The sequence below is a fragment of the Neopelma chrysocephalum genome, unplaced genomic scaffold (genome assembly GCF_003984885.1).
Source record: "Neopelma chrysocephalum unplaced genomic scaffold, ASM398488v2 Primary Assembly neopelma1_187, whole genome shotgun sequence".
NCBI classification, from domain to species: domain Eukaryota; kingdom Metazoa; phylum Chordata; class Aves; order Passeriformes; family Pipridae; genus Neopelma; species Neopelma chrysocephalum.
Genome location: NW_020897849.1, coordinates 1523654 through 1544858, shown reverse-complemented (window position 1 = coordinate 1544858; position 21205 = coordinate 1523654). Strand labels below are relative to the sequence as shown.

The following is a 21205-nucleotide window of genomic DNA, read 5'->3' as shown; positions in this document are numbered from 1 at the left end:
CAGCTGACAAAGCTGAGCAGGCCTAGATCTGATCCTTGGAGAAGCTTTGGAGACCTTTTGGTCAGCAGAGCCATCCTGACAAGGAACATAAGGAGTGCGCTGGCGTAGGTCTGGCATCGGGTGCAGAATCCACCTAGAAATCCTCCAATCCTCCCTTTTTTTTTTTTTTTTTTTTTTTTTTTTTTTGGTCCCTGGTGGTGTCAGACAGGTGGTGATTCAGCTTCCAAAACAAGCTGCTGCTGGTTTGCAATACAAGTAGAATGAATGTGGAACTGCTCCCCGCAGAAAGAAACATTTCTGGGAAGCAAGCTGGAGTGTTTCCAAACCAGTGTCCCATGGAAGACAAGAAGCATTATTAAAAGAGGCTGAAGGCACAGTAGGGGAGAAGTGTCGTATCTTGACAAGTGCAGCCTGTGGGTGTTGAGCATGGGAGAGAGGTTAAATCACCCTTTCAGATCCTATGTGGTGTAATTCATCCTTTGGAGCTATTTATGTCCAATTATCTGTTGGCTGCCATCGGGGTAAATACGGTTTTGGTTTGTGTCGTGCAGACCCAGGGCTGTAACAGTAACCAAAAGGCTGCGTTTCTGTCTGGGTTTGTGGCTGAGTCACTATGGGATTTCTTACAGCACATGCATTTGTTCTATTAGAGTTGGCTTTTCTGAATCAGAATTTATGAGATCTCAAGCTTCAAGCCTCTCGTGTGTTGTCCCAACTTCATAAATGCTGAAGAAGTGGGAGTTAAGAACCCTGCTATTAAACCCAAAATAAACCACTTTCTACATACATTGAGCAAACTTCTGGCTTTCCTCGATTACCTAATGCGGGGAGAGAGCTGATGGTTTTGGCTCTGAGGTGAAAGTAAAACCTGCCCTGTTTTCAGAGTATTTATTTTGAAAAACTTGCACAGCTGAGTTTATGGAAGTTTTTTGTTTTCAGACCAAACTCAGCACCTTTCAGGAGCTCTTGAGTGCCCTTGTTTTCCTATTAGATGGTCTCTAAATAGAGCATTCATCTTCTCCCAGGAAATACTTGCTGGCTTGGGGTTTAATTAAAACCTGGATTTCAGTCACGACAAACTACAGGATGCCAGGAAACACTTCAAAATATTCTCTGAACCTTGTGTCATGCTTAGCAAAGATTTTTACCTTTTTGTAAATAAATAGGGATGTGTTCAGTAAGGATCATCCTATAAATAAACAGAGGCATCCATCATCTGTTAAACTCTTACCTCAAAGCTGAAATTATTGTGGTCAAAAGAACTAAAAACCATTTGATGTTGGTTGCCTGAACTCCCTTCTTTTTTTTCAGGCAGTGCATAAATGCAGCACAAACACTTGTCAGGAAGGGCTTGTGTGCTGAGGTGGTGGGTGGGATGCAACCAGGACAGCAGTGCTGTCTGATAGTTTGTTGTGCCTGCAGAAGGTGAGGTGGCTTTTTTAGAGGAGACATTTGAAGATCAGCAGCACCAAGTTCCCCAAAGGTTTGCCAAGCCCTTCCCAGACTGAAGAGCAGTCCTGGAGAGCGTGGGTGTTTTGCATCTCTTTTTCAAAAGATGAATGCTTATGTGATAGACTGATAACCTAGAACCAGAATTAGGAGCTGGCCTCTGGGTGCTGAAGAGGTGGCGTGTGGAAGGTGTACCAGGGGAGAGGAAAGCACAAGGAGAGTGTGGATAAAGTGCTGGAGTTGGTGTTTCTCACCAAAATGCTGCAGTTGGCATATCTGCCCCGTGACCTGACATATCTTCTGTTTCTCTTCTTGCTTAACTCCCTGAAGAAAATGTAAACTATTATTTTGTTTTTCATCCAGTGCCCGTTTGTCCCATATCGGAGCATTTAAACAATCTGCTTTGCTTCCCTTTTCTTCTCAGATGAAACTCCAGAGATGCTGTCTGACCTAGTTTTAACTTCACATGGACTAAAATGGTTGAATTTTATATGCACTGGCAACTTTCCTTTTTGCTTAAATAAGGGGTAGGGATTCTATTCTTAATTAAATACACCACACTGGAGATTTATAGACACTTGGCATGACCTGGCAGGCAAACTGGATAATTCCTGATTGATCTAGTAGCAAGTATTCTTTTTATTTTAGTGCTTTCACATTTAGTTCATTAACAAACTAACAAAAGTTTAACAAACTAACTGACATATAATGGCGCATTCACTGAACGTGAAGGCTTTGGAGTGGCAAACTGGCTTGAGTAAGGCTGAAGTTACCCACATGAAAAGTGATTTTGCTATAATGGGAGTATAAATGCTTTATCCAGCAACATTTTTGTTTTGCAGATGGCTTATTCAATCAGTATATCAGTCAGCAAGAGTACAAACCTCGCTGGGGGCAGATTATCCCCAAAAGCACCAAAGGTAAGGACATTTCTTAAGATAGAACTGGCAGTACGTGAGTTCTGTCTTGTTCCTTTGAGAATATTGAGCAAGAAAATGATGCTGATGCAAGAAAGGCTTCTCTAGGACAGGTTTTCTAGGGAATGGTTTCTTCAGTGAAAAAGTTGCATTTGTCTGCAGAGTCAGTGAAATGCAGCCTGGTCTCTGGTTGACTAAGGAAGACTGCAGGAATACTTGCAGTAACTTCAAGGATAGATCATCAGTTCACTAATCTCAGGATATAGGTTAAACATGAGGACAGTTATCTGTGTTACTGGATTTAATGAATGGAATTGACTCAAACTCAAAGCCAAGAGTGACAAATAAATACATTGTCTGAACAGGGCGTGTTTTGAATGAGATCTTTTGAAGTCTGTATGTAGTAAATCTAAACTGCAGAATCTTTCTTTGTTGGTTTCTGCCTTGAGAACAGACTTGCAGCAGCATCTTTGACTACAGAGTACAAAACTCACTGTCACACAGCAAATGTAGGATCCAAGGTGACAACTGCCAAATGTGGAGCAGTGTCCCCAAACCCCTTGGGAAGGGTTATCAGGAGTACAAGCAAGTTTCTCTTCCAGCAGAACACGGGTTATCTTGCTAGTGTTCCTTCCCATGGATGACACCTGTCCTGAAAGCTTAAGATATCTAAAGAGGTTGGAAAGCTGCTTTAATGGGGCAGTTGGGATTCCTTTACGTGTGAGGATAACTGTTGCAAAGGCAGCTGTGCTGTGTCTCTCTATCATCTCCTTGCTCCCATCCCAGGGGTTCATTACCCTGTCAGTTGAGTGTCTGTTCTCACAGCTCAGCCCTCAGGCAGCTCTCAGGTGGGGACAGAGGGAAAAGGAGCCAAAGGCTGGCTGTATCCTCACTGCTGGAGAGCTGGAGGGACAGCTCAGAGCTCTTCTGTGAGCACCTGTGTGGCTCCAGGAACTCTGGAATTCCTTTCCAAGACGCTCAGAGTTGCAGTAGAGTATAAACTTTTCCTCTCTGTACTGTCAGTCACCAGATAATTCGTTATAAAACTTCTTACAGTTTCATAATGCACAGAAGAATGTTACCTGGGAAAAGTGTTAAGCTAATGGAAGCTTTAAGGTAATGCTTAAAGGAGAGTGAGTTATTAAGTTGCTCTGCTTCTGTATTGAGGTTGTACCTTTCCTTGGTTTAAAAGTCTCATGATGGAAAACCCTCTCCTCCCTCTTTTTTGAAGGTGATGGGGAAGACAGTCGACCAGGGATGAGAGGTGGCCATCAGATGGTTATAGATGTGCAGACAGGTGAGTAGTTTGTTACATTTCTTAATTAACTTAATTATTTAATCCACTGTTTTCCAGATTAATGTGCAAACGTGTTTATCTTCAGAGACTGTGTTAGCTTCAGGTTTTGAGGCAAAAAAATTGCACTTTCTAGTAGTTGGATTTAATACTCTGCTTTTTCTCTGGAACTATATTCCAACTGCCTTTCCCACCCCTTCTTCCCTATTAATTCTCTGTTACGCCTTAGCCATTGTTTTGTCTTAACTAAGAAACCAAGAACAATTGGTTTTTATTTTTTGTTCCTCCTACCCTCTTAGAGCAGGAGCTCAAACAAGAAAAGAGAAATTAGGGATAATAATTTCCCTTGTCTGCTGCAGGCTGTGCTCTTTGGAATAGAGCTCAAGCAATAGATCTGATGTGTTGAAACATTCTTTGTATTTTGGTTGGAGTGGCTTCTAATTTCCACAGTGTGCAAGAAACTCCTGTTAAATATAATGTTAGACTTTTTTTACAAAAATGTTTCCTGTAGCAGTTTAAAGAATGGTTCAGCCTCTGCTTCAGAGAACCTGCAGAGAAAAGGAGGCTGTGTATCAGTAACAGTTCCAGTGATAGTTGTTCTCCATAACTTTATGTATCTTTGTCTCACTTTAATTTAATCAGATTCCTGTGGCACGTCAGCCCTTGCTAAAATAAGGAAAGCATCTGCCTGAGTCTTTGCTGTATGAGTGAAAGGATTGTTCTGGGGAAAGGAGAAACAAGATCAGGGTGTGATTAATGGAGAGGAATATAGGGTGGCATGGAGGGAGCTGGCAGAAAAATGCCCGTGGCCGTATCTGTTGTGGTCACACGGACGGGACCAGAGCATGTGACAGGGCAGCACCTTCAGGAGTAATTTGCTAAGTCATAGTGAACAAGCAAAAATGTAGCTGCAGTCTCTGGCTTGTGCTCAGAGTGTAGTTACAGCTCTGGAGGAAGCACTCGAGTTATTTTGTGTATGAAAGCAAACTTTTTTTTTTTTTTGGTGGAAGAGGTTTGAGATTGATTAGAACAAAACGCTGCTGGAGGATCGCTGGTGTTTCCCTACAAAGAGGCTGGTAACGCTCCCTAGTGGCCTCGGGAATAAGTAGACTGAGTGTTTCACTACAGCTTGGAAGTAACATGATCCTTGTCAACTTGGAAATGATAGTCCATCAGACCTTGTGAAAATAATATATCCCTGGTAGTGTGAGCCTTCCTTTCCATCGCTGTTGGTTTTCTTAAGCCCTTGTAAGATCTGCCTTGGACTTCACCTTTCACTCTGTTTTAATAAGGCAATAAAAACCATCTGTCTATATACATATATATTTTTTTTTTCAGTTGTACAAAAGTGGCTGGAGAGCACCCACAGGGGTGGAGTCCCAGTGTGGGAAAGCTGGATCTCATGCTGGCCCTTTCTTCCTGCAGCTCTGTCCAGTGGTGGTGGGATACCTTCCCAAAGTTTCTCTGTGGGCTGTTTGGGAAGTTGCTCTTAGTTTTGCGTCCAGGTCCACTGAGGCTTGTACAAGCCAAAATGTTTTTGAGATTATAAGTGTTGCCATTTGGTTTGGGTCATAACAGGCCAGGGGAAGTTCTTGGGGCTGTTATCCTTAAAACCAGCCACTGGTGATTGCTGGAGTTTTCCTTTTGAATATAGGTAGTATTTAATGAGCTGGTGGGAATTGAGCCAGTTATGTCAGGATGTGTTTTACAGACTGGAGCTGTAAAGCTTCCTGGCTAACCTTGAGCAAATCCAGTGTTAATGGAAAAAGGAGCAGTGGTGTACCCTTTCCTTCAAAGACATCCTCCCTGCCTTACCCACGCACTTGCTGAGTTGTTTTTTTTTTTTTTCTTCTTTGGCAACTGAAAAATCATCTCACTTTGCACTCCTTGTTAGAGAGGTCAGGTCCTTCTCGAAAATGAGTGTTTTCTTCAACTTTAGTCTTTTGGAAATGAAGTGAAACACCAAAATCATACTTCTAAGGAGATTCTGAAGTTTCATATCACATAAAATACGTGTTGGGAGCAAATTTCCATCTCTGATGGCCAGACCTGCTGTAGCTATAACTGAGCTACAAGTGGTTCTGTGTTTTGATTAACCTCAAGGAAATGCTAACCAGTTATTGCTGACTACAAAAATATGTTTAATTTTAATTTGGTAAATAACACTGAGCCTGCTGGATGCATATGTTGGTGTTAGGATAGAGGATATGGATTGGGAAGCAGCTGAGCTGGATCTTACATTCCTGATGGTGCATTGAGTCACTGAGACTCTGTTTATAAGTTTCAGGTAGAACACAGTTTAACTTGGTCTAAGCTGCCTTTTAGGATGTTTTGTCTTCTTACATAAAAAATAAATTAAAAATGAAGAGTTACTGGTTCTCATAATGCCCTCCATGCTTTTAATCATACTAACACTTAAGACTGGAATGACTCTGGAGGGCAGAATTAGGAGGTTGGGTTTGGTAGCCATGTGCAGAAACATAAACTAGAGCTGAGACCACTGTTAGGTACTTGAAAGCGCTAAAATCTAGATGAGAACAGAAGGCTTGTGTTATTCCTGCTTTTTCCTGCAAGATCTATGTCTCATGGAGTTCTTCATTTGGGAAGCTGGAGAGTTCTCTGTGCTTTTATACAAGGAAGGGGAGGTAATTGGGTAGTCACAACCCAGGTACATAAATTAAAACAAAAGTATCCTCCAAGCAACCCCAAAACTACACAGGAACACAGTGGTGTGTGCTGAATGTCAGTCGTGGAAGGCTGTTTATGTAGGCCCTGGTGAAATACTTGAGCAGTAAAACACAGGCTTGTGTGTGGAACTGTGTTCCCAGGGGCATTGAACCCTAATGCAGTTTTGGATGAGGATGTTGGATTCTGGCATTGGTACTTTATTAACAGAACTTTGAGTCTACCCTCCCAGGCCTCTTTATAGTTCAGATATGGCACGCATTTCAAAATTCCAGTGCTTATTCTGGAAGAAAGTGGGAACGAATAAGTGAATTGCCAAATTCAAGCTTTTCAGGAATAACATCAGTATTTTAGAGCAATACGTGTGCTGTGTTTTGGAGATTTGGGTTATAATTCCATAGATAAGGTGGAATTGATCTCCTCTGCCCTCATAGGACGGGCACGGTTTTGTGTGAATCACAGTGCAGTCCATAAAGATACCCAATTTATTTTGGTAAGAGAATTATAGACTATATAGAAATCATCCTGTTTAAAAAAAATCTTGTGTTATATCCTGCTTTTTTCAACTTTCAGCTTTCAGTTCATTAGCTAAAGCCTGCTGAAGTTTTCCAATGAGCCTGTTGTAGAAACAATAGCAAAACAACCTGGATGATTTTCTTGGGTCTCCATTTCTCTTCTTTTTGGCAAGTGAAACAGTTTTTTGAGGGGAAAATATTAGTGGAATGGTGTTTATCGATTTGTTACCTCTGTTCACTCACTGAAGTGCGACTACTCTAATTTTGTTTGTGCGTTACTTTGCTTTTCCTTTTGCTGGAAGGAGTTCTGTTTTCCTCCTTTTGTTGGATAAGTGAGAACAAAGCTGTAGGTTGGGAACACAGGGAGATCCAGAGCCCTGGGCCCAGCGTGCCCATGGTATGTGTGGGCAGCACAGTGGAAACGACAAGGCTGGTTCAAAAGCAGCATGGAAAGATGAAAAAGATGAAGAGAGAGCAGCAGACATGAAGGATGCTGTTTTGCCTGAGGAAAACACTGTTATCCATAAGATATTTAAAGACAGGACTTGTGTACAAGATGAAGGGATCTCTGAAACAAAACACAGATGGCTTCTAAGCTCTGAAACACAAACAGCTGCTGAATCCTGGAGGTTACTCAACTTCATGGTGCTTTCACATTCGAGAGGAAGACTCTATGCCTAGCCTGAAAAAAACTTGGATCCAGCCAACATCTACACTGAACTGTGGCTCAGAAACCGAGGGGTGTGATACTGCACAGAAATTTGGGTCTGATTTTACATTTGTGCTCTAAGTGCCCCTCACAAAGTGGACAATGCTGCTGGCACATGACTAAATCTGTGGTTCTACATGGGGAAGTGATGCTTTTTCATAGAAGGCTTTTGAGATACCAGTGGTGTGTCCTTGTGGTGATGAAGACCAACCTCCTGCTGGGCTGTGTCAGCAGGAGCATGGCCAGCAGGTTAAGGAGGGGGATGTTCCTTTCTTTGGTACTCAAGGCCACATCTGGAGTGTGCCTGTGCCCAGTTTGGGCTCTCTGGGACAATAAGGATTGTGTCAAACTGAGAGTCACTGAAGAGCCACCAAGGTGGTCAGGGCTGGAGCCTGTGGTGTGTGAGGAGATGCTTTGGGAGCTGCTTTTGGGCAGCTGGTAGAAAAAAGTTTCGTGGGAGGATCTCAGAGCTGTCTTCACGTAGCTGGTGGGAGCATGGAGGTGGCCACACTCATTTTGGGGCGGGGGGGCAGAGGGATAGGATGAAGGGCAGGATGGGAAACTCCATATTCCAGATATTAGGAATAAAAAAAAATGTAACTAAGATAATCAGTCATTGCAGCAGATCTGAGACTGAAATATCCATCTTTGGAGATACTCAGAGTTTAACTGAGTAATTCCCTGTGCAGCCTGGTCCTGCTGTGAGAGGTTTGGGAGGTGACTGATGGATCAGATGACTTGCAGAGCTGTTGTAGGTCCATAATTCTTTCATATTTCATGGAGAGCTGTTCTAGCAGAGACCTGGAGATACCATTTGACTAAAGCATGTAGTTAGATATGTCACCAGGATTGGAATGTGTTCAGTGTGCCTGCGTATTAGAAGGTAAAACAGGGAGGCTCATGCACACCAAGCAGCTTTTGTCAGCCTGGCCAGAGCAATTTGCCGTGTAACACCCTGGTCAGATGAGGAAGACCCACTGTACCAAAATCCCACCCAGGATTTCATCACATGGAGAAGGGTGGAGTTAACAGAAAACTGTCTTGGAGAACATGAGTGAACCTGGACTGAAACTGCCCCAGGATATTTAGTATTTCACAGGGGTTAGAGAAGGATGCTTTACATACTTGCCTGAAAAATAAAAATTAATGAGAGATCGACAGGAAATATGTTGAATTTTGGGAACACGTGTCCTCTAATTTGAGGAGTGCTCTGGCACCCTTTAGTCATTCAGACAGTAAGGGAGGGGAAGAATTCAGATATTACAGAAACATTTTTGTCTGAGCAAGCAGTTTAGAAATATCCACAGAGCATATTTAATTCAAAGTGTTCAATTTGTATTCAGAAATAAATGTAGAGGAAATAAGGTGAAAATGCTGGAGGAGAAATTTGACTTCCTAAACATAGCTGGTGAAAGCTTTGGGTAAATATAATTGCTTTCATGTTTTTTTCTTGTTGCCTTGCAGGTAGGTTTGAAAATTCTTCTCTGTCCCTGAAGCAGAATAGAGACTTGCTCTAATAAAGCAGCATCAATATTGCTGTGTTACACATTGCTTGGATACACAGGGAGAAATCCTTTCCTCCTTGAGTTCCCCAGTGCTGCCAGAGTAGGAATAGTTATATTGGTGTGGGATTCCTGGGCTCCCTTCTGGCTGCCCCACTCCTGTGTCTGGAGTTTGTGGTCTCTGCCCTCTTCTTTTGAGTATTTGCTGATATGTTGGTGAGGTGGGAATGCATCCTGCATCTGTCCTGGTTGGATCTCTGCATACAAGGTGGAAAAATAACCCTCCCATAAAATCTGAATTAACAGGTAGAACAGAAAGGTGATTCTGGTTGGGGAACATACTGAAGTTTGATTTCTAAAAAAATTTGAGTTTGAAAAAAATTTCAAAACCAACCAACTAAAAACAATATCTAAGTAACACCAAATAACTAATTTTTTTCCTTATACCATGGGAGAACCATTGCAAAATTTAGGAGAACTATGAAAAATTATTTTCTTGACGTAACCAGCAACAGTTGCATTTATGCATTAAAAAATGCTCCTTTTCAGTACAGAAACTCCCTATAAAATATGTATATAGTTCTGCAGTAAGGCATAAAACCAAAAAATTATAGTCATTGAGTCTAGATAGTGATGGAGCCTTTCTTTGGTGTGAGCTGCAGTTTTCCATCATGATGGAAATGGAGCCTGGCACAGTGTTGGTGTCCCCTTGTGTTCCCTGTGTCACTCTGGGGATGCTCTTGGTTGGCACCAGCTGGGTGGTTGTGCTCCTCCCTCAGTGCTCACAGGCCGTTTCCCTCTGTCAGCTTGGTTGTAGGTAACTCTCAGAAGCTGAGTTTTCATCAGATTCATTCAGGTTTGCTATTAAATTTCATGTGAGCCAACAAAGCCTTTCCAGGCAGGCCTGACGTTTTGGCAAGGCCCCAGGAGGATATTTAGCCGGTGCCAAATCTTTTATTTTTCTCAGCTATCAATGAAGCTGTTGTGGTGATGTGGGTTTTGTGAGCTGTGAGAATTTATGTGCACAAAGGGACCTGCTCTTTGCAGGGAACACTGGGAGCCCTGAGTCCAGGAGGAAGGGTAATTAAAGTTAATGAACCAGGGTAACCTTTCCATGGTGATGACCACTATCCTGATGGTAGGTAAGGGTCAGGGACTGGTTCTGTTTTGTAATCCTGCTTCTAACTCTGCTGTTTAATTGGTGTTGGATTAAAAATTGGCCATTACCTCCATAATAGGACTGGTTTGTGGATTTTAAAGGACTTTTTCAAAGCTCTACAGGTCTTGAGGGGCTTGTTCTTCTTGGACTTGGCTTTGTGTTGTGTTTTAATGCAGTCTAAAAATGAAGTATTTTCAGCATTTGAGACTAGATAGTGATGTTTCTATAATGGGAACAGTTTAGTTCTCTCTCCATGGCAGAACAGAGACTTTTCTTAAATGCTTCCCCTGTTCAGAGGCTTCATCTGGTTTTATCAGTGAGTCTGAGAATCCTTTGGTCTTGCTGTGCATGGAGCAGTTGTGGGTTTGAGGTGACAGGCCTGAAACACTGACTTCAACTCTTCTACTTACTTGCTTTCGTGCCATCAGTTAAGTTCCTTTATGCAAGGCGTTTCCCTTCAAGAGGATTTCATAATTGAAGTAAATTTTTCTTTCTAAGGGATGGACTAAACAGGAAAACTTTGCTGCTCCTATCTCAGAAGTCTTGCTGATGTATAAATCTTGCACCAGACAGGGTACAAGCTGAGATGTCATTGATAGACTAAGTGCACAGGATCCAAAATGTTAAATATTGTTCATTTGTCTGTCTGGAATTTTAATCAGAAGGCTGTGGGTTTGATGGCTCTTATGTAAATGTAGAAATAGAAAATGACTCTGAGAACTGGCTGACTATCAATCTTGAAAACTTCCATTACTAAACCAAACCACATTTCTTTGACTTGGTGACTGGTTCTGTTCAAAAAGCAGCAGTGTTTTGAGTAAAAATTGGTTTAAATTACTCTTCTGATAGTTTGTCTGTTTGTCACAGGTGTTTTGTAGGTATTGGCCCGTTTAAAGATGTTTTCTTCAAATAACACTAACCTGTCCTTCCTTTTTTTGACAGAAACTGTTTATTTGTTTGGTGGCTGGGATGGAACTCAGGATCTGGCTGACTTCTGGGCATACAGTGTGAAGGAAAACCAGTGGACCTGCATATCCAGGGATACCGAGAAAGAGGTAAATTCTACAAACATCCATATTGTTAAAAATACATGAGTTGTTGCCCAGGAAAGTGCCCCTTTTGAAGTGCTTGTGTTGAAGTGCAGCTGCAGTGAGAGCCACAAGAGTTCAGACCTTCAAGTTCTGAAGACTTTTGAAATGCTTACATGGGGAAAATGTGAGCTGGCTGTGGCTTTGAAGTGTTAAGATTCCAGGAGGGGAAAGGTTTGTTTCTCAAAAGCAGAATGATCAGCCAAAAATCAGCTCAGCAAGTGGAACATGAGTTAAGTAATTTTATATGGCTGAATAACCAAACTTATCACAGAATCAGAGGATGGTTTGGGTTGGAAGGGACCTTAAAGATCATCCAGTTCCAACCCTCCTGCCATGGGCAGGGACACCCCCCACTAGAAGGTTCCAAGAAGAACTTGGTAACAAACCTCTCAGACCCAATGCTGGTGTTGAGCTTCAGAAACAAATTGTTTATTTTTTTAGCTTCTGTCAAAAATGAGTCGAAAGGGACAACTAACGGATGGAATTCTAGAGAACAGGGGTAACTGCCAAAGGCTACACAACCCCAAGAGCTTTCGTGGAATTCATTTGGGCCATTTTCTTTGGCCTGTTTTGCTCAGTGTTTGACGTATGAAAACTGAAATGAATGTAGCTTGGGTTATAGGAGGTAACAAAAAAAAGTCCAAGAGCTTTGGCTTCTACAGTTCATTTTACTGTGCACTGTGAAATGTCCAAGTTTTGTGTGGTTATCGTGTTTTGAGTTCGTTACTTGTTTTGTCTGAGCATAACTTGAGGAAATTTTTGCAGCCTCTTCATGAAGGTGTGAAAAGTTCAAGAATCCACCACTTTTTGAGAAATTCATGAGTTAATTTCTTCAACTATTTGAAAAAAAAAGTATAAAAATGTCTCATTTCTCATTTGTGTTTTCCCAGTTTCTTGTCATGGCTAATTTTGTGAGCTTCCGTATGAGATTAAATGACTCTTTAATATTGTCGTTTTTCCCCCAGCAAAGGTTTTTAGAGGTTGCAGTCAAGTAGGACAAAGAGCCTGCGCTGAAAAAAAAAATAAAAAAAATCTCACAGTAAGGCACTTCCTGTTGCCTTCAAATCTGTTTTGTAACATCCTTTACAAAATGGGCAATAACAAAACTGAACATGATACTCTGGTTTCTATCATAACAGAGATGTGTAAAGGTAAAATTTTTATATTTGTGTACTGTTTAGTACATACATTTGTTGTGCTCAGGATGGAATGAAATAGGGCCTTCCTGAAAAGGGGTTACTGTGTTTTCTTCCTGCACAAACCAGGTTGGGTCAGTCTGGTGTTTTAAGGGATTTGTTTCCTTTCTTACTGGGATCCTGCTGCGTCAAGTTGAGTTTCTGTAAAGCTTAGAAGGCCTGGCTGGGATGGTTTCACCTCAAGTTCCTGACTCTAGCAGGGCTGACAGTGGGTTGGGAGGAGGGAGGGATACACAGAAGGAGGGTTGTGGAGTAGAAGAGATGTGAGCTGATACAATGAAGAGATTTTGGAGGGAAAAAAGTTACAGGGTGTAATGGAAGATCAGGAAACCCAAATGGAAGATGGGAAGGGTCTAGGAGTGAGAGGAAGGAAGATGGAGGAATTTTTAAAGAGTGGAGGATAGTCAAATGTATTGAGGATGTACTTAAAAGAGAAAAGTGTGAAGAGTTCTGGGTGGCTTTAGAAAGGGAATTCTATAAAGACTCTTTGTGACAAGCTTGAGAGGTGGGCCCATGGAGTTCAACAAGGCCAAGTGCAAGGTCCTGCATGTGGACTGGGGCAATCCCAGGAACAAAAAGAGGCTGAGCAGAGAATGGATTAAGAGCAATCCTGAGAAGAAGAACTTCGGGGGGGGGTGTTGGTGGAGGAGAAGCTCAACATGTCTTGGCTGTGTGCACTCACAGCCCAAAAAGCTCAATCATATCCTGGGCTGCATCAAGGGAGGGGATTCTGGCCCTCTGCTCTGCCCTGGTGAGACCCCACCTGCAGAGCTGCCTCCAGTTCTGGGGGACCGTCAGAAGCTGCTGGAGTGAGTCCAGAGGAGGCCATGGAGCTGCTCCAAGGGCTGGACCTCCTCTGCTCTGGAGCCAGGCTGGGGGTGTTCACCTGAGAATAAAAGGCTCCAGGGAGACCTGAGAGCCCCTTGCAGGGCCTAAAGGGGCTCCAGGAGAGCTGGAGAGGGACTTGAGACAAGGGCACGTAGTGACAGGACAAGGGGGAATGACTTTAAACTGAAAGAGAGTAGGTTTAGAAGGGATATTGGGAAGAAATTCTTCCCTGTGAGGGTGGTGAGGCCCTGGCATAGGTTTCCCAGAGAAGCTGTGGCTGCCCCATCCCTGGAAGTGTTCAAGGCCAGGTTGGACAGGGTTTGGAGCCACCTGGTCTAGTGGAAAGTTGCAGCTTAGATGACCTATAAGGTCCCTTCCAACCCAAACCATTCCATGATTCTGTGATATGATCTGCAGTGTTGTTCAGAAGGAGAACTGCTGAGCCACCGTTTGGAGGTTTGGTGACCTACTGAGGTACAGTACTTGGAAGCCAGCAGGGGGTTGCTTTGTTATTTTTTTTTGGTTTTGTTTGTTGGCTTTTTTTTTCCCAAAAAGATCTGGATAAAACCTGATTTAGAAATGAAAAGGTCAATCTCAAATGTTGAGAAGAAAATTCAAAAACAAAAACTCCAGATGTTTCTCTAATAGGGACATCGACTGTTCACAAACAATTTGCAAAAAGGAAATGTCTGCTGACGTGGAATTTTAAAAAATATTCAGAGTAGATTCCAGTAGAGCTTAATATTGCTGTTTTGTTGTATTGTGCTGGTTCTGCTTCTGTCTCTTTTGTTCTAATTAATCAGTGACAGTGGTTAAATTAGGCATTCAATAATTAAGCTTGGGCAAGAACAGAATATGTTAAAAATTGCATCTTATCCAGTGTTATTGTGAGGATAATGCACAGGAATGCTTTTGGGATAAAGGTACCGGAGCTTCTGTTGCAATGCATCGTGAAAAGGTTGTGTGACTTCAGCAAACACTTTTGCTGCTGTTTTTCAAAATTGGCCAGTGAGGTCTCTCTTTGTCACCTGATGTTGCATTTGTCTTTTTTAACCATCAAAGCTAATTTTCCATAACTCTTTTTCACAGAATCATTGAATAGTTTAGGTTGGAAAAGCCTTCTAAGGCCATCATCTCTAACCATCAAGCCAGCACTGCCAAGGCCATCACTAACCCATGTCCCCAAGTGCTGCATTCACAGGGCTTTTCAATCCCTCCAGGAATGGGGACTCCACCCCTGCCCTGGGCAGCTGTGCCAGTGCTTGACAACCCTTTCAGTGAAGAATTTTTCCCTTATGTCCAATCTAAACCTCTTCTGGCACAACTTGAGGCTGTTTGCTCTTGTCCTGTCCCTTGTTCCCTGGGAGCGGAGCCCGACCCCCACCTGGCTCCCCCCTCCTGTCAGGGAGTTGCAAAGAGCAAGAAGGGCCCCTCTGAGCTTCCTTTTCTCCAGGCTGAGCCCTCCCAGCTCCCTCAGCCACTCCTCATCAGACTCATGCTCCAGACCTTCCTCAAGCCTGCATCCTTCCAGGGAGATGCTCCATGGAGCATCTCAGGACCTCTCAACTTACCCTCAACTTCTGTCTCCTCTGTGGGGTCTGTGACAGCTCTCTGAATTAGTTGGCACGAGACACAACTAAAACATGTTTAGTTTGAGCCTTTAAAGGTTTTTACCCCGAACCAGGGGAAATGTTGTGACAAATGCTGTTGTCTCTGAGGTTTATTAGAGGTTGTATATCAGCAGACCTTTTCAGGACTAGGGAATAAATAGTTTTGAAAAAGCAAACCTTGTCATTCCTTTGACATTTTGATTCTAGGCCAGTGTCAGTTAATAGAGAAACTTAATGTGTGTGTTTTGGTGTCTAATATTTCTGTTTTCCAAGCAACAACTTTCTCTTTTGAAGGGTAATTTAGTGAAATTCAGCACAGGAGGAGAGTTTTAAGTGTAGGAAAAACTTCCTTTGGTGTATATTGATAGTCGTGTGGATTTTGAAATAGGATCAAAATGCTGAGGGATGTTGATGCCTCTGCAGATGAGATAAATGAGACTAAAGCAAGGATGATGTTGACATACTTTGTATGGTACTGCCATTCTTGTACCTTGTTTTAGGATTTCCTGGAGACAAGAGATGGGGGATCTCCCTTCAAACAGTGTCACTGCATCAACTGGTACCTTCTGTGGTGCTTATTTGTAAATACAGTACATTGACTCATCCTCATTCTGGCTTCTTCAGAGGGAAAATCCTGCTCACAAATCAGCTCTGTGAAGGACATGAAAATTGAGTCAATGGGTTAAATTCAGGTGACACTGTGTTTCTCTCAAAAACTTTTAAGTGTTTTCTTGCCAAAGGTAGAAGTGAAGGTCTTGTCATGGTTTAACTGCTTGAGAGGATAAATCTTTCCTCACAGTGAAGGAAAGTGTAGGTCAACAAGTGCCTCCTGTTCGGTAGGTTCAAAGTGATCTAGAAAATGGGTGTATTGTGAGGTGACAGTTTGCAGTGAACACCAAGTGCTTTTCCAGGATGCTGCAAGTAAAAGCTGACAAGTGTAGAAAGATCTAATAGTGAGAGCCAGGGGGAAATTCAGCTGCTATTGTATTACCAGTTAAATTTTCTCCAGTGTCTGCATGCATTTCTTTACATTTGTTGACATGGATGAATTTACCCAAAGCGTTCAGTGTCATATTACCACAGAAGCATTTTTGTAAGAGTTTGTCACTGATCCGTTGGGTGTGATGCAGCAATACATGAGCTTATCTGTGTCAGGCTTTTACCCTGTGCTGTTTTAAGTGTAGGAATTGAACTAGTCTCAAATATTGACTTCTTCCCACAGATGGTGATACAGTTTGGAAGACACTTTTAGGTGACTTTAGGGTTTTTTGTTTCAAATATTGTGATGTTTACGGACTCGAGATCTGATACACTGAGTGTGCCATGTCCTGCTGCTGAGCGGTTCCAGTTGTACAGATGCTCAGTTGAACGAGATGCCTGGTGCCACAAAAGCACATAGGGAGAAAGCAGCTGTCCCTGAAAGAAACTTGGATACTGCAGACATATCTCGGAGCCAACTTCCTAAATAGTGCAAATGCCTACAAAAGTAGGGACAAAGACGGCAGATGCTGAAGTGAACCAAGTGAAAAGTATCCCAGGCTGATCCTAAATATCGCAGGCTAATGGCTTATTTTCCTCCCTGCTTAGTAGCATAATGGTTTTAAAATGTTCTAAGCCAGTATTCTTTCAAGGGAATGTTAGAGAGAGACTTTCAGATATGCCTGACTGACGTCTCCAGTGATTTCTACTTAGGCAGCCTAAAGCAAAAACACCCCGTTGAGGGACCAGCACCTCAGTTTTTTATTTATTTATTTTAGAATAAACTTTTTGGAAAGGTTTTCAACTTTTAAAGATAATTTATGTGCTTATGCTACCTTATGTGCCTAAGGAGTTTTGTCCTCTTAACCCTGGTTTATTTGGTTTTTGTTTGTTTTTTTTTTAACTTTGACATTTTTTTAGAGAAAAAATCATCCATATTTGAAAACAGCTCTGGGTCTTAAGTTATTCAGTTCCCTCACTTAGGTGCCTGTAGTTCTTTCTTCCAGCATGAAAAAAAGCCCAGAAAACCAGCCAAATTTCAGTTATTCCTCACACCAGGTGTTTGAATGAGTGGAGGTCTCTTTCCTCCACATGCTGATGTTGAAGTCGCTCTCATGGAGAAAGGAGTATTAAATAAATGGATTATGCCTGTTGTTCTGGAGGCTGCACAACTCTGGCAGTCCCAGAACTTGTGTGTGCCAGTCTCCAGATTACATCTGAATTTCCAAGTCATCATAAAGCCTTCAGCTGCAAAGTAAAACTGCTTTTAGTCCTTGAAGTGAAGCGTCAGGCAGAGCTGATTTGTGGCATTTATGTCCCGATAAAAATCACCACTTCAGCTGCAGCTTATGATGAGTTTAATGCTCTGATCCCTGGTCTGGAATGGAACTTTATTTTACTTATGTGACTTTATTAGGACATTATTGCATCATCCTAATGCATATTGCAGTTCCCTGTAAATTGTAGATGAGGCAGTGTACAGTCATGCTGGGGTGGCTGTGGATCCATCTCAGGGAAGAGGACATGATTCAAATGTTTGAAGTATTACAGAATTTTCAGGTGAAGATTTAGTGAAGAGGTAGATATTGGTACAGGGAATTCTGATTTATATCCTTTTGGCTTTTAAAGACACAGAAATATGCACCTGTAAGATGAGCCAGCTGGAATCCCTGGACCCCAGCATTTCACACTGAAGGGATGAAGAAAAAGGATTTGAAAGAAACAGGAGAGTATGTGGAGGTAGAAGGTGGGAGGAAAGCTTATTGTCTTGCCAGCAAAGTGAAAGTGGCTTCACACACCAGTAGACTTCGCCTTGGGAATAGTCTCTTATTTCAGCTACACTGAGAGAGACTTTTGTTACATTAACACTCCTCAAGCTGTTCAAATACTGAAATCCCTAAAGAAATATCAGTTATCCCAAGATGGTAACACAGGGGAAGTGGTCTCAAGTAGTAGCATTGACAAATCCTTCACTAAATTGTCTGCATAATTACATGCTTGAAAATATAGTAAGTTTTTGTGGACCTTGCTACTGAAACATTTCAACCACTGGGTTTTGGAGTTAATTAGGGATTTGAGCTTTCTGGACTGTCTCGAGACTGGTGGAATGGATGGTGCATTGATGTGTTGAGTTCTCAGACCTACCTGAAAGAGCTTAGTGTGTTTAATAGGACTTAATCCATGAATTTTCCAAGGCTTGCATGTGATGGAGTTGTTATTGGTACGTATTGATATGGTATTCAGGAACTGTTGGGCTCTAGGAGATTAAACAGCCACTTCTATGACTTTCTAACACCTTTGAGAGCAAACTACTCTGTCTTCGCTTTGTCACAAACATCTGAGAGCCTGTGGCACTCAGAAGATTTAGACTTAGACTTTAATGTTTGTCTATCACCAGCTTTTCAAGGACAATTAATTAAAAAAGAAACCCAAACAACTTCTAAAATTGTAGCCTTGCTGCACCCTGATCTTTGTAGCTGAACAGTTTATAAAGGACTAGTTAATTTTTTTCAGCCTGCTGGTCTGTGAGTGGGACTGAGGCTCAGCATCTGTGGAAAAATCTCTCTTGGCTGGGCCTTTGCTGGCCATTGTTACTGGTAATGAGAGGACAGCGTGACCTTGTGGTGCATGCAAGAATGACCTCATTCAACATCCTGCAATTGTTAATGGGGTTAGTTAAACTGGGCACATGAGGGATGTTGTCCTGAGGGCTCATCTCAGAGCTGGTGAAAGCTGTGGTTCTCTGGTGGGTCATCTCTTAGATTTCATCAGTGTTGCTGCAAGCAAAGCTGAGCAGTTGATGTGGAGCAAACTGATGATTTACTTGATAAAATTTAAGACATTGTCATTTTTTTTCACATTTCATCAGTGTTAGCAGTGCTTGGTTTGCAGGTAAATTGTCCCTTTTGTTAGATATAGCACAGAATTTATGTCCTTCTGCTGCAAGGTACTATGATATTGTTTCAGTACTGTTCTTGTTTGCATTTGTAAGCTGAATCACTTAGACTGGATGACTTACTTTTGACTGTAAACTAAAACCTAGACAAGACCTTCATACACATTTCTGTAGCCTTCTTCAAATAAATTAAAGAGTCACAGAATGGTTTGGATGGGAGGGACCTTAAAGATCATCCACTTCCACCCCTTGTCATAGGACAGGCACACCTTCCACTATCCCGGGTTCCTCCAAGCCCCATCCAACCTGGTCTTGAACACTTCTAGGGATGAGGCAGCCACAGCTTCTCTGGGCAACCTGTGCCAGGGCCTGACCACCCTCACAGTGAAGAATTTCCTCCTAACATCTAATCTAATTGTCTCCCCTTTTAGGTTAAAACCATTCCCCTTTGTCCTATCACTATGTCCCTGTGTAAAAAGTCTCCCTCCATCTTTTTTATAACCTCCCTTCAAGTACTGAAGGGCCACAAATTATTTCACACTATTTGCATACTTGAAGCTCTGGGAGTTTTTTCCTCTTTCCACTATTCCACTTGCTTGTAAGATGTCTTGGTTTACTGCAACATGAGATCCACGGTGTTATGCATTGCTGGAAGGCTTTGATGATACCTTGATGTGAGAGCAGAGGGCTCAGAAGGCCCAGGAATGTGGCCCCTGCACTGGCATCACCTGCCAAAGTTGTTTCTGCAGTGTAGGTTAACTTGTGCAGTGCAGCTGTCAAAGGAGAATGTTGGTGCTGTGGAAAGCTCAGTTTTGAGGACACACTTTGTCTTTAGAGGTGCCTTGGTCAGGGCAGATCAGAAGCCAAAAGATCATGTGCTAGTTCATTCCTTTACGAAAATACTCTGAAATGAGTTATTCCTGCAGGCAGGCTGGCAGGGAGGCTAAAAAATAACATTTTCATGGGAATAGAACATTAAGCATCTCTCCGTTTTCATAGCAATGTTCATGTGCTGCGCTGAGCCTGGGCTGTGATAAACCTGTGCTGATCCCTGAGGGATGGAGCAAACACTTGGAGTAAATTCTTACGTAGGACTGGAAGGGAAGGGCTCTCATGGGTCATCAAATCCACCACTGTCATAAGGATCGTGTCGTATGATCTCTGAGCCTGATCATTTGACTTATAAGCTCATTGAACCGTCTTTCAAAAATAGAACATCAGGCCATTTATTTTTTTAATTCTAATTTAAGCAGGGAAGGTCTCTCCGTGGAAGGCTCAACTCAAGGCCGCCAAGAATCAACAGTGAGAAATTAGTACCATCCCAGATGTGTGTGTGCTTTTAGGGAGGAGAGGAGGGAAAAAAAAGCTTCATCCTGTTTAATTTTTTTTTTGTTTTCCCACCTTACAGAGATGTGCACACAAAACTGTGTGCTAAAAGCTGCCTCTGACTTTAATCTGCTCCATCATGTCTGAGTCAGATGCCCAGAAAGGACTTTGCTGGTAAATCTATCCCGTGGCATCGCTGTAGGAGGGCACCCGTAAGCAGATTAGCCATAGCTCAAATACTGTGTCAACTGCCTGACCGAGAGTGGCTTCCGTGTCTTAGCTGTGGATAGACTTATTAATGGTTAATTATAACTTTTTTATATCCAAATCTAATATTTTCATTAAGACACTTAACTCTCTTGTGTGAGAAACTGTGTAAATCCATGGCTTTCCAGTGCTGGTCCTGGGGAGTTTTAAGCATCGTGGTTCTTAGCCAGTTTCTGATTTATTTAATAGACTTCCCTAAATATTTATTGGCAGAACATAGTTTATATGTAACAGGTTGCTCAGAGAAACTGTGGCTGCCCCATCCCTGGAAGTGTTCAAGTCCAGGTTGGACAGGGCTTGGAGCAACCTGGTCTAGTGGAAGGTGTCCCTGCCCGTGGCAGAGGGTTGGAATGAGATGATCTTTAAGGTCCCTTCCAACCCAAAACATTCTAGGATTCTGTGATATTCTTGCCACTATTTATAAAGGTAACAGATATTCCAGCTTACTTTTAAGGCTGCTGTACCTTCTATAAATAGTATTCCTTGAGAACATGCAAGTTCATAGAATCCTACAATGGGAGGAAAAAAAGTCTTTACGAGGTTCAAGAAATTATGTTGGTCAACTGTGACCATTAACATTTATCATAAAATCACAAAATGGTTTGGTTTGGAAGGGACCTTAAAATATCACACAGTTCCAACCCCCTGCCATGGGCAGGGACACCTTCCACTATCCCAGGTTGCTCCAAGCCCTGTCCAACCTGGCCTTGAACCCCTCCAGGGATTATTTGCAGAGTAATTGCATGAATAGAGTGTACACTCAGCATCCAGAATATATTTTTT

General features: G+C 42.3%; 1 protein-coding gene across 1 annotated transcript in view; it reads left to right on the top strand.

Annotated features, from left to right (window-relative positions):
• The window catches only part of MKLN1 (muskelin 1), a 93769-nt gene that overhangs the window by 38612 nt on the left and 33952 nt on the right, over window positions 1–21205 (top strand). Inside the window, exons 7-9 of the mRNA XM_027702476.1 lie at window positions 2292–2369; window positions 3598–3663; window positions 11173–11285. Coding sequence (XP_027558277.1) covers window positions 2292–2369; window positions 3598–3663; window positions 11173–11285 — 257 coding nt within the window. The remainder of the gene's footprint in view (window positions 1–2291; window positions 2370–3597; window positions 3664–11172; window positions 11286–21205) is intronic.